The sequence below is a fragment of the Onychostruthus taczanowskii genome, unplaced genomic scaffold (assembly GCF_017590055.1).
Source record: "Onychostruthus taczanowskii isolate IOZ18803 unplaced genomic scaffold, ASM1759005v1 scaffold70, whole genome shotgun sequence".
In the NCBI taxonomy this organism is placed as follows: Eukaryota; Metazoa; Chordata; class Aves; order Passeriformes; family Passeridae; genus Onychostruthus; species Onychostruthus taczanowskii.
In genome coordinates, this window is record NW_024504787.1 from 152,764 (window position 1) to 164,335 (window position 11,572).

The window sequence follows — 11,572 nt, forward strand, 5'->3', positions numbered from 1 at the left end:
GCAGTGGGAGATGGCGGCGGCCATGAAGCGGCGGCGCCGGCCGGAGCCGGAGCCGGAGCCGGAGCCGGAGCCGGAGCCGGAGCCGGAGCAGGAGCCGGAGCCGGGCTGTCTGCGGGCCTGGGCCGCCCACAGCCGGGCGCTGGTCGGGCGATGGACGGTGCGGCACGTCCTCTTCCTTCCCCCGCCCCCCCTCCCCGAGCCGCGGCGCTGCGGCCGGAGCCGCTCGCAGCCGGGCCGGCGGTGAGTGCGTCCCTTGCAGACGGCGCGGTGCGGCGGAGAGGCGCGGCAGGCGCGCCGGCAGCTGCGAGACGAGTTCCGGGAGCTGCTCCTGAGCATCCGCGGTGAGTGGCGGCCGCCGTGCCCCTCCCGCTGCTGTCCGGGCCGGAAGCGTGGGGGCGGGGAAGCACCGGCTCCCCGACGGCTCTGTTTACCGGGATGCAGCTCCGGTGTCCCGGGGCTGGAAACACGCGTGAAAGCGGCGGGGTGAAACGGTTCCCCTGCCCAGTGCTGAACGGGGCCTGCAAAGGAGTTAATCACAGAATCATCAGGGTTGGAAGGGATCTCTGATCACCCAGTGCCACCCCTGCCAAGGCAGGGCCACCTGGAGCAGGTGACACGGGAGCACATCCAGCTGGGGTTTGGGTGTCTCCAGAGGGGGAAACTCTGCAACCTCCCTGGGCAGCTGTTCAGTGCTCTGCCACCCTCAGCATAAAGTAGTTCTTCCTCAAGCTGAGGTGGAGCTTCTTATGGTTTAGTTTATGGATATTGCTCCTCTGGTTTCAGCTCCAGTATCCCAGTGCTGGACACAAGCCAAGGTGAAAAGATCTCTGTTGCCCCGTGCTGACCTGGGCCAGCAAAAGGGTTACTGTCCAGCCTCAGACTCCACCGTGACTTGCTGGGCAGAGCTTTGGAGTTTCTGTAGCAAAAGTCAGACAGCTGTTTCTGTGGGAAGCCAGGGAAGAGGCTCTCTGACACAGGTGTGGTGCAGAGAAAGCCCAATGTGAGGCAGCTTTACTTTCAGTTTTCTCAGCTCCTCAATGCAAGAGAGACACAGAACTCCTGGAGAGGGTTCAGCAGAGGGAAATGAGGATAACTAGGGGAGTGGAACATCTTTCCTACAAGGAAAGCCTGAGCAATCTGGGCCTGTTCAGTCTGGAGCAAAGGTGATTGAGGGAGGACCTCATTAATACCTGTGAGTGTCTGCAGGGAGGGGTCAGAGGATGGACCAGGCTCTGCTCGGTGGTGCTGAGCAGTAGACACAAGGAATGGGCAGAAACTGATGCACAGGAAGTTCCACCTGGACATGAAGAATAACTTTACCCTGGTGACTGCACGTAGGAACAAATTTCCCCGAGAGGTTGTGGAGTCTCCCTCACTGGAGATACTCAGAAACCATGGTGCATCCTCTGCCACGTGCTCTAAGATGGCCCTGCTTGAGCAGGGAGATTGGACCAGATGAGCCACTCTGGTCACTTCCAGCCCTACCCATTCTGAGATTCTGTGATAAGGAGAGAGACACAGTGTGTGAAAGGGTGGCTGTGTACTGGAACAGCAGGCTGTTGATGCTCTTCTGGGAGAGCTGAAAGGCCTAACTCCTGGAGGACTGCAGCATTTTGGTAGCTGGGGAATGGATGTCTAAAGCAGTGTTGGCACCTGGAGTGCTGACACATGCTGCCTGTCTGGTGCTGCAGTTCCCAGGTGGCTAAATCGCACCACAGTCACTAAAACCTTCTTGCCAAGCCACTTCTCTTGTTGCCAAGCCAGGTGTTGCCACCTGAGCATGGACAGCTGTCTTATTCTTAGCCAGCTGAATTTCTTGTTGGGTTGGCTGTGCCCACAGGGCTGCCGGCTGCCCTCCCTGCCCTGCCTCTGGAACTCACTGTCCTCTACAACTCCCTGCTTTTCACTGTGGGAGCATCTGACTCTGCCATCAAAGAAGAAGCAGAAGGAATACGCCAGGGGCTCCTCAGGGGTAAGGATGTGGAGGTTTGTTTGGGGAGTTCCCAGGGTCCGGAGAGCACTCTCTGTGCTCTGGAGATACTTGGTGACTGGCTGAAGGTGTGGGAACTGTGAGCAGACACTCCTGGTTCTGCTAGGGAAGTCCAGAGATGGGGGAAACTGAGAGGAGACATGCCTGGCTCCACCTGGAAACTGTGGGCAGGTACGCCTGGCTGCACTTGGAAAGGCTGGAGATGGGGGGAACTGTGAGCAGACATCCAGGCTCCGCCTGTAAGAGCTGGAGGTAGAGTGGCATGTGGCCAGGGACAATGTGCAGCTGCCTGCCTGCTGCTGCCTGCAGGGATGGGCTGGAGGTTTCAAGGGAAACAAGAGTTTTTACTGTATAAGGTGCCCAGTCTCTAGCAAAGTTTTAGTGACAGTAGAAAATTAATGTTTTCTGTAATTATGGTGTGCTAGCTTCAAAGAAAGCTCACTGAAACAGGCTGCAGTTCAGAGGTGGATCTGCAGTGTTGGCACATGCTTACCTGAGGGCAAATGACTTCAAGAGGGCTCGGCAGAGCTGGAGTCTAGCTCTGAGTTGTGCTGTGTGTTGTCTCCTGAGTGTGCTGCTGTCAGCTCCACTCTCTTAGAGCTTGTTTTCCATTGTGCTGAGGCCAGGCCAGCCCTGCAATCCCATTCTTTCCATCACTATGAGGAGCCTGTGCTTGCTTGAGGCTTTCTCTCCCTCTTGCATCCAGAGTGTCTGTTACAGGGCACCAACGCGTTGTCTCACAGCTCTAGGTCATTTTGCTTGGTTTTTTTTTTTCAGTTCTGGAGGTTTGTGGGGCCTGCGGACAGGATCTTGGCACGGAGGAGCTGTGGGAGAAGGTGCTGCAGGAGGTAACAGTGGAGGAGCTGCAGGCACCTCTGCACCACCTCGGGGCCCTGCAAGCAGCCTGGTGGCTGGCAGCCAGCCAGCTGGGAAGTGTTGCTGGCCTCTTCCAGCTCCTGAGCACTGCTGAGGTAACTGGGCACAGGCAGATGCCAGCAGATCTGGCATAAATACCATGTTTGTCATAAAACTCACTCTGCAAAATGCTGTTGTGGCACTTGGACAGCTGAACCCATCAGTGCTGCCCAGTCAGCATGACTAATCTGCCCCGTGGCATCCCAGCATAGCCTGATGGCCCTGAGAGTGTTAATGGATCCCAGAATATTCTGCCTGTGTGTCAGACAGGAGACTTGGGCACACTGGAAGAGGGCTGCAGATGGACTTGCAGACTCTGTAGGGAACAGCAGTGGGATGCAGAACCTTCCCTGCTGATCAAAAGGCTGCTGATGGGTCCTGTTTTTCTGAATACACTCCAACAGCTCTCTGTTGCATGCCAGGCGGCCCTGGAGGTGCACCCCACTCTGAGGTGGGGAGGTGCTGCCCCAGGACAGGCAGGAATCACTGCAGTAGGGGGTTGTTGCTGAAAGGAACAGATGGTAGGACATTGCTCCCCAGTCTGCTCCCACTGCAGGGAGCAGTGTGGAGTGGTTTGGTGGGACCTGTTTCTCTGTGCACTTCGACCAGTGTTTCCTGCTTCCCTTCAGCATTCCCTGCTCTCTCTCCTCTGTGCCTTCACAGCACCCAGGAAGAGCTCACTGCAGTGAGGGGCAGAACAAACTCCTCTCCATGATCAAGGCATGGCAGGTCCCTCCTGAGGGGGCCTCCCTGCCCCTTGTACAAAGCGCCAAGGACCTGAAAGAAATCCTCTGCACGGCAGCAGCCTTCCTGCAAGGTTTGTGGGGGACAGGAACTCAGGCCAGCATAGTCTCCTGCTGCTCTGTCCCAGGACCACTTTCTCTGCCCTTATCCTGGTTTCTCTTCCCAAGCAAACTAGCCCTTGGGGTTTTTTGGGCTGTTCCTTTGGGAGAGGGTCTGGGCTGAGCCTCTGAGTCTCATCCTTTACATTCCATATTCAAAAAGCTTCCCTGCTTTTCTTTTCCCCAGCTCATCCTTTCTCTGCACTATCACAGGGTTCCTCTGCCTGTCTGGGACTGTAGGGGAGGTGTCTGAGCGCTGCAGTGACCTTAAAGCAGAAGGCTGGCAGGGAATTTATGAAGATTTTCTTTTCTTCTGGAATTTGTCTTGTTGCAAGCATGTTGTTCCTGTCAGACTGTGTGCTGCAAGAGCCACACAAAGCTGTTGTGAGACTTTCTAGCCCGGTGTCACAGCAAGCAGTGGATCTCCTCTGGCTGCTCTGTTCCATCCTGGATGTTTTCTCTCCTTTACTGTTTTGACAACCCCATAGCAGCTCCAGGGACAGCCAGCCCTGCCTTGCTGTGCTTGGGCTCCTACAGGGCCTTCCTGCCAGGAGGCAGGGCAGGAGCTCTGGCCCACAGAGCTGGAGCCAACTAGTCAAGGGTGGTACCAGCACTTCCAGCAGGGAGGTGGCAGATGTGAGTGTGGTGCTGCTATGTGAGAGCAGCCTCAGAGGGAAGCCTGAAAGAAGACTGAAGAAAAGGCAAATAACAAGTTGTAATAAATATTAATTAATTGATATCCTAAAGCATTCTGCTGGGAAATGACCCAGCTGTGCTGAAAAAATTCTGAAGTTCTGTGTGTGCTTCACTGTGGATGAATGTAGAGGTGAACCTGTCCAGCACATGCCCCTGTCCTAGTTCTGGTATATCCCAAAGCATCCTGCTGGGAAATGACCCAGATGTGCTGAAAAAATTCTGAAGTCCTGTGTGTGCTTCCCTATCTACACTGCTGTCATTGTGGATGAATGTAGAGGTGAACCTGTCCAGCACATGCCCCTGTCCTAGTTCTGGGCCAAAGGAAGCATCTTGGGCTTGGAAGCTGCTGTTATTTCTGCTGGACATTTCCACTGAGTGGCATGTTCTCTTGCAAAACCACTAAAGCAAAGATGGCAGCTTGGCATTGTCAGGCTGTGCATCACTGGGTTTGGAGCGGATCAGGCAAATCCCTATGGCTCTGGGAAGAAAAGGGTACCACACTTGTTTGGGGCCAGGTGGGACACAAACGTGAGCCACAGAGCCAATATGCTGGGTCTGTCCTAGGGCTGCAGGAGCTGGAGGCTGGGAATTTCCCCACTGCCCTCTCCCTCCTTCAGGAAGCTGCAGGAGGATTCTGCTCCAAGAATATCCTGGCCCAGATCTACACCTGCCTTGGCTGCTGCGCTCAGCAAATGGTAATGACAGCAGAGAGGGGAAAGGCAGCTGTGGGGTGGGGAGGCTCAGGCTCACAATGCCTGTGTGATCCAAGGCCTCTCAGGGAGGGAAGACCTTGAGCAGAAGTTGCCCTTGTGGCCCCAGCCTCCTTGGACAGGCTGCAAAATCCATGACAAGATTTTGGCTGATTGCAAAGTGTTGCTGCAGAGAAAGAAGCTCAAAAACCAACCTGAGGAGGGCTGCCTTTGGCTAAATTGCTGGGGATCTTAGTGGGGATCTCTTGGGGAAGCAGAGCGAGAATCTGGGTCCTACCAAACAGTAACGACTTCAGCGGGATGTGCTTTCAACATGCATGTCTTCCCATCCACCTAGGGCAAGCCTCAGACAGCCCTTCAGCACCTGAAACGGGCCCTCCAGGTAGATTTCCAGTGCCTTCCTGCCCTGTCCCACGTGGCAGCAGTGTACCATGAACTGGGAGAGACCGATGCCGAGCTGCAGGCCCTGACCATACTCTACGAGGTTTGTCTGGTTCCTGTAGTTCTGGGATGAGTTTTGCCCAGCAGAGTCTGCACAGAGCTTCAAAAGCAGGCTTCTTCCTTTTTGGGGGCTGTTTGACCCTGGAAGGAGTCCCCAAAATAGCATGGTTCTGCCTTCAGCAAGTGAGCAGGAAGGAGTCCAGTGAGATCTGAAATTCCTGCTCAGCGCCACGTTTGGATGTGGCAAGACCTTGGGTCCTAGTTCATGTTCGTGGTGGCTTGGGAGGTTATACTCTCAGGTCAGAAAGTATCAATCTCTTAGTAAAGTATGTAATAGTACAGAGACTTTTAAGGGCAGATTTTGGCTGCAGTGAGGCAAAGTGCATTAGCTGTGTGAACCTGCCTGGGAGAGGTCACACAGAGCAGTAGACCCTGAATTATCTCTTCAGCTGTTTGAAAACTCAGATACATACAGAGAGGAGAGAGAACTCTTTCCTTACAAATGGTCTAACTAGGTCTGAGGCTGCAATGGGAGATGGTGTTCCAGGCAGCTCAGCTAAAAACCTGAGGTGATCTGGGTGATCTTGGATATCTCCTGGTGCCATGTGGAGAACAGAAGTCTGCCTGCCCCTGTGTGATTCTCATGGCTCTTGCTGGAAGCCACTGTGAGAACAGTGTAGTTGTGCTGGTGAAGTGCAGCATTTCTGCTCGCCTGTGTGCATCTCCATATGTCAGAAGTGACAAAAGATTGCAGCTGCCTGAGACTTGACCAGTGTGGTGTTGATCATCTTTTCTGCTCCTGTTTCACAGGCTCTGGGAAAAAACCTTCCAGCAGCTGCTTCCTCTAGTCCCCATTTCCTAATGCGAACAGAGCTGCTTGTCCACACACCAGTGCTCACTTCCCTCCTTCGCCATCGCCACCCCTCTGAAGTGAAGTACCTCCTGGCACAGCGGTGTCTCCAGGATGGGAGGTAACAGTGCCTCTGGTCTGCTTGCACCACCCTGCTGGTTTGGGCTCTGCAGTTTTCCCTGTGCTCCTGGAAATGATCCAGTTCAGTGCTGCTGTTGTAGGCCTGCTCAAAGCATGGAGATTGTGAACAGGGCGAGTGTGGTGCAGGGGGAGAGACTGCGGGCTGGCAATCCAGGTTTCACCTGGCTGATGGCACTTCTCCTTCCACCACATGTCCTGTTCCTGTTGCAGGGTGGCTGATGCAGTGGAACATTACCTGGATTTTCTGTCTCTCCTTCAGGAGGGGCTGCAACAGCAGGTAGGTGTCCTGGTAAAGAGCTCCCTTGGTGACTTGGAGGATGAAGGTTGGAGGAATCCAAACCCAGTCCCAAGGGCTGGGCCCAGGCATCAGCCCTGGACTCCAGGCTTCAGTGTCTAGTTTTGAGATGTGAAGGAAATGAGATAGGGGCTGATGTAAAGGAAATGAAGTGGGGGCTGGCATCCCCGACCTGTGGCATGTCTGCCTTTGGATTCACACCAGAGAGCACTCACCTCTGCTGTTTGGAGAGACAGTTTCCCCTTCCCTCTGGGGAGCAGCTGTCAGCCTGATTTTGGATGTCCTCCACTTCCAGAGGAGGGACTTGGTGCTTTGACTCTGCTGAGCTGTGAGTGCTTCCCATCTTCTGCCTGCTCCACCAGGCTCCAATGACTGTGGGAGAGGCCTTGAGCTTTGCTGGGCAGCAGTTCCATATTCCAGTACGCACAGAGTCATGCTGCTTGGCAGACAACTCTGCACTTCTGCACTGATGTCACTTTTGCTCCCCAGGTGCCCCTGGATAGTAGCTCAGCTCTGCCCAGGATCCCAGTGGTGTTTCTGGAAGCAGCATCTGCCTTGGAGCAAGCTGGGAGGCACCAGGATGCCATAACTGTGTGTGAGGAGGTCATCAGCCAGACAACTGACCACATTCCACGGGTGTTACGGGTGGAGGAGAGGCTGGAGCAGCCGGAATCCTCGTTGCCAGGGGCAGAACTGGCGGGTGCACTCCTGTCCCAGAAGAAGGAGAGCCTGTGCTGCCTTGCCTGGAGAGCAGCTGGATACCTGCACCAGGGCTGGGCATGGGCCAAGCTGGGAGAGAGCAAGGAAGCTGTAACACAGTTCAGCAGGTGATAAAGCCTTGCCGGGAGAAGGGACCTCCCAGCAGGCAGCAGTGGATGGTGGGGCAAGGGCAGGCACTGGAGCTGCCCCGATAACTTGGCACTCCTGAGAGCCCAGGAATGGCTCCAAAGCTCCTCTGGCCTCCCACCCACAGGTGCCTCAGTGATCTCCTGCGTGTCCAGCTTCATGGGTCTGGCATCAAACGGACAGGTAGGACACCACACAAGCGGGACGTGTGTGGGGCCTTGACTGGGTCAGGATCTGTGTGCTTGGCAGCAGCAGGTACAGGGCCAAGGTGGTGGGCACGGCATCGCTCTGGCAAGAGGCAGTTGTCCCAGGGTGCAAAGCTCTGGGCCATGCTGAAGCCTCTGAAGAGACTGGCTGTTGTTTTTTGGAGCAGAGTTTGGCCTTGGCTCTGCCTCCTTCACTGCCTAGGTAGCAGTTAAAGGGGCTGTGAACTGGAAATCTTCTCCAATTCAGTTTTTGGGGAAAAGATACATGCCAGTGGTGCAAAGTGACAGCCAAAGGCCAGGCTGCTGCTGAGGCTACTGTTCACCACAGCCATGTAACATTCTGGGCTCTTGACACTCTTCACTCTCCCCCTCTGCTGCTTCCTGACCTCTTCCGGCCTGGCAGAGAGGCTGAGCTTTGCCATCTGTCTCCAGAGCTGGAGGATGAGCAGCCCAAAGTAAATGCTTGGCCTGTCCTGACTGCTAACCTGGCTCAGCCTGCTGGGAACAGGGAAGAGAATGTCTGGAGGATGCTATCTTCAGGTGTGTGTGTCTTCCTGTGGCAGAGAATCTCCAGCCAGAAGTGGAGGTGCTCCAGAAGATCAGGTTGCTCTCTCTCATTGGGCGAGGTACGCAGTTCCTGGAGCTGGGGAGGAACAAAGAAGCCCTGCTGGATTTCCAGCACAGTTTGCAGATCTCACCAGGTAACAGGCTCATTTTGGTGAGGAACACAAGGGATTTCCACAAATTTGTCCTGGGCTGCTTTGCTGTATTCAGCAGGAAGTTCTTATGCTTTATACCACATTTATTCAGGTGTCAAGAACAACAGTAGGGCCACTAGCAATGTTACATACAAGAGATCCTTCTGTGGGGCCTGGTCAGCTCACTGCTTGGAGAAACAAACCAAAATTATTGTCAGAGGAGTGTATCAGAACCGTGACAACAATCTGTGCTCTCAGAGAGCTTGGAAACTTCCCGCCTCAACCCCAGTTTGGCAGCAGCAGGTGTAGGAGCTGTTCCTTACCTGAGGAAGCAGCATGTGCATGCCTGGCAGTACAGAGGCCTGCAAAGGGAGCATTCATGTCTTGAGCTCAGCCATGGCGAGTGCTGCTGACAGGGCTGCTTTCTCCTGTTGAGTGCTCTGACATGCTGAAGAGGTGTGAGCTTCACCAGGATCTGTCAGACCTGCTGGTCCCAGTCGTGCCCCTGGCTGCTCCCTCTGGGGGTGTGGACATGCCTGCAAGGAGAACCCGAGTCTGTGTCCAGAGAGAGGTGTGGCAGGCTGTGCTCCAGGGCTGATGCCATCTGCCTTGGCTGCCAGCCCTGGGGTTAATTAGAGCCTGTGACACAGCCAGGACAGCCTCCTCCCCATTACACCACCTCTCCTTACACTCATTGACCTCGTCTGGCTTCTCAGCTTCTTTTGTAATATCCTGCAACCCACAGCAGTGCTGAGGACCCGCTCCTCCTCTGCTAAGGGCTGATCCCTCTTCCTGTCTTGCAGGTGACCCAGCTGCTGCCTCCTACCTGGTGCAGGCCTTGTGGAAGCTGAACCGGAAGCAGGAGGCGGCTGCTCAGTGGCAGAAGTTCTCGCAGAGCTGCCCTGGAGAGGATGGGCAGCAGCAAGGGCAGGGAAGGTGTGTGTGGGGGGTGAGATCTCGGCAGTGCAGTCTGTCAGGCTGTGAGGGCAGCTGAGGTGTCTGAGGAGCTTCCCCTGATGACTGCTCCAAGGGCCCGCAGGCTGTGGCTCTGCTGGGACTCCCTGGGGCACAGAAGAGGTGACAAGGAGCCAGATGGGCAGGGCAGAGCTGCAGGCAGAGCGGGGGGACCTGCAGAACAAATGTGTTAGGGCATGGCAAAGCAATGCTGTGGTCCTTCCTCACTGCTGCCATGCTCCCTTCCCTTTCAGGCCACTCCCTTTGTACCTGGCTTCATGTCTGGAGCAGGCAGTGTTCCCTGACAGTGAGCCTCTTGCCAGAAGCATACAGGATTACCTCAGGGCAGCAGCCCAGGACTCCTCAAGCTGACCTGGTCATGCCCCCCATATCCATCTGCTGAGGTCTCCCTGCACTTGGCTGGCACAGGCCTTTAAGAACTCCTTCAAGACTCAGGATTACTCTGTGATGAAGCTAGATTCCCAAAGGACTGAAACAGAATAGATCTCCTTTTCTAATAAAAACCTCAACTCAGTTTAGCTTTGGGATTTTCCATGCTCTTTTTCCAGAGCGAAATGTTGCAGTCATGGCTTTGACACTGCCCCCAGCTACTGAGAGCCCATGGGCTGTGTGCCCTGGATGTGTGAGAGATCAAGGGCAGAGGTGCCTTCATCCTCTGTGCCCTGTGCATGGCAGGGCTGGTTCTGCACTCAGACTGCCCTACCTGTGCTTTGTGTACCAGCTCTTTGCCCGGTTGCTGTGCTTTGGAGCCCAGAGAAGTGGTTTTGTCTGAGGTACACGGCTCTGGGGTCCGAATTTCACAATGCTCCACTAGCAGCAGGGTCCAGACCCACACCTGTGGCCCTGAGGGTCGGTGCCAATGCCATAGCTCCAGGCCCCCCACCCTCAGGGGTGAAGGAGCACACGTCCCTGCCCCGTGTCTGGTGGAGCTTTTTTTGGATGAGGAAGGTCCCCTGACCCCACTACCCAAGCCTTTGGCAAGCCTTGCCTCCCACAAGAAGGAAGGGGTGCTTGGGAGCTGCGAGGCGAAGGAGTGAGGGGGAGGAAAGAGGGCATGACAGAACTCTGTGAGGTAGGAGCTGCTGCAGCCTCCTGTGAACGCTGGAGGGACAGACAGGGGCTTTGGGTGGGCTCCGACCTGCAATTCCTACAGGAAAACACCTTGGCATATCCTGGGCTGCATCCAGAGCCCCGTGGGCAGCAGGGCAGGGAGGGGATTCTGCCCCTCTGCTCTGCTCTGCTGAGACCCACCTGGAGCACTGCATCCAGAGCTGGGCTCCCAGCACAGGAGGGACAGGGACCTGCTGGAGCCAGCCCAGAGGAGGGCACCAGGATGATCAGAGAGCTGGAGTGATGAAACGCTGAGAAAGCTGGAATTGTTCAGCCTGGAAAAGCCCTCAGAATTTCCATCCTTCAAGGGGCCCCGGCAGCGCTGGAGGACTTTTGACAATGACATAAAGCGACTGGATGAGGGATAACTGCTTCACACCAGCAGAAGACACGGTGAGACGCGGTATCAGGAAGCAATTTTTCCGTGTGAGGGTGCGGAGCCCCGCACAGGTTGCCCAGAGAAGGTGTGGCTGCCCCTGGCTCACTGGGAGCGTTCGAGGCCGGGCTGGCTGGGGCTGTGAGCAGCGTGGCCGGGCGGGCGGGCGCTGCCGGTGCCGGTGCCCCGGGCAGGGCAGGGCAGGGCCGGATCGGGCCGGGCGGGGCAGGCCCGGCCCCTCCGTGAGGCCGCGGCCATTCCCTCACCACGAGCGGGAACGAGGCTGCCGTGAGTGGCGGGAAGAGGCGCGCGTGCGCGCCACACCCCGTCCGATTGGCCCTGCTCTCCTGAGCTGCCCAATCAGTGGCGGCTGTGGAGGCGGGACTTCCCTCCCGCATGTTCCCGTCGGTGGCTCTTCGCCATTGGCCGGGCGGCAGCTGTCGCTCGAAGGGAGCGCCGCCCTGCGATTGGCTGCGGGAAG

At 56.1% G+C, this 11,572-nt stretch overlaps 1 protein-coding gene across 1 annotated transcript; it reads left to right on the forward strand.

Annotated features, from left to right (window-relative positions):
• The first annotated feature begins 10 nt into the window (after window positions 1-10).
• Window positions 11-10,099, forward strand: FANCG (FA complementation group G). The gene is made up of 14 exons (XM_041422056.1): window positions 11-157; window positions 260-341; window positions 1,841-1,972; window positions 2,768-2,961; window positions 3,569-3,722; window positions 5,008-5,138; window positions 5,491-5,637; window positions 6,405-6,565; window positions 6,796-6,862; window positions 7,370-7,707; window positions 7,854-7,909; window positions 8,496-8,633; window positions 9,434-9,566; window positions 9,839-10,099. The coding sequence occupies exons 1-14, from the start codon at window positions 11-13 to the stop codon at window positions 9,954-9,956; spliced, it is 1,998 nt and encodes a 665-aa protein (XP_041277990.1). The 3' UTR covers window positions 9,957-10,099.
• The last annotated feature ends 1,473 nt before the right edge of the window (window positions 10,100-11,572 follow it).

Excerpts from the sequence above, each read along its gene's own strand:
- FANCG (XM_041422056.1), top strand. The coding sequence starts at position 11 with ATGGCGGCGGCCATGAAGCGGCGGCGCCGGCCGGAGCCGGAGCCGGAG. Across the intron at positions 2,962-3,568 it reads AGCTCCTGAGCACTGCTGAG|CACCCAGGAAGAGCTCACTG; the intron begins GTAACTGGGCAC and ends GTGCCTTCACAG. Across the intron at positions 6,863-7,369 it reads AGGAGGGGCTGCAACAGCAG|GTGCCCCTGGATAGTAGCTC; the intron begins GTAGGTGTCCTG and ends TTTGCTCCCCAG.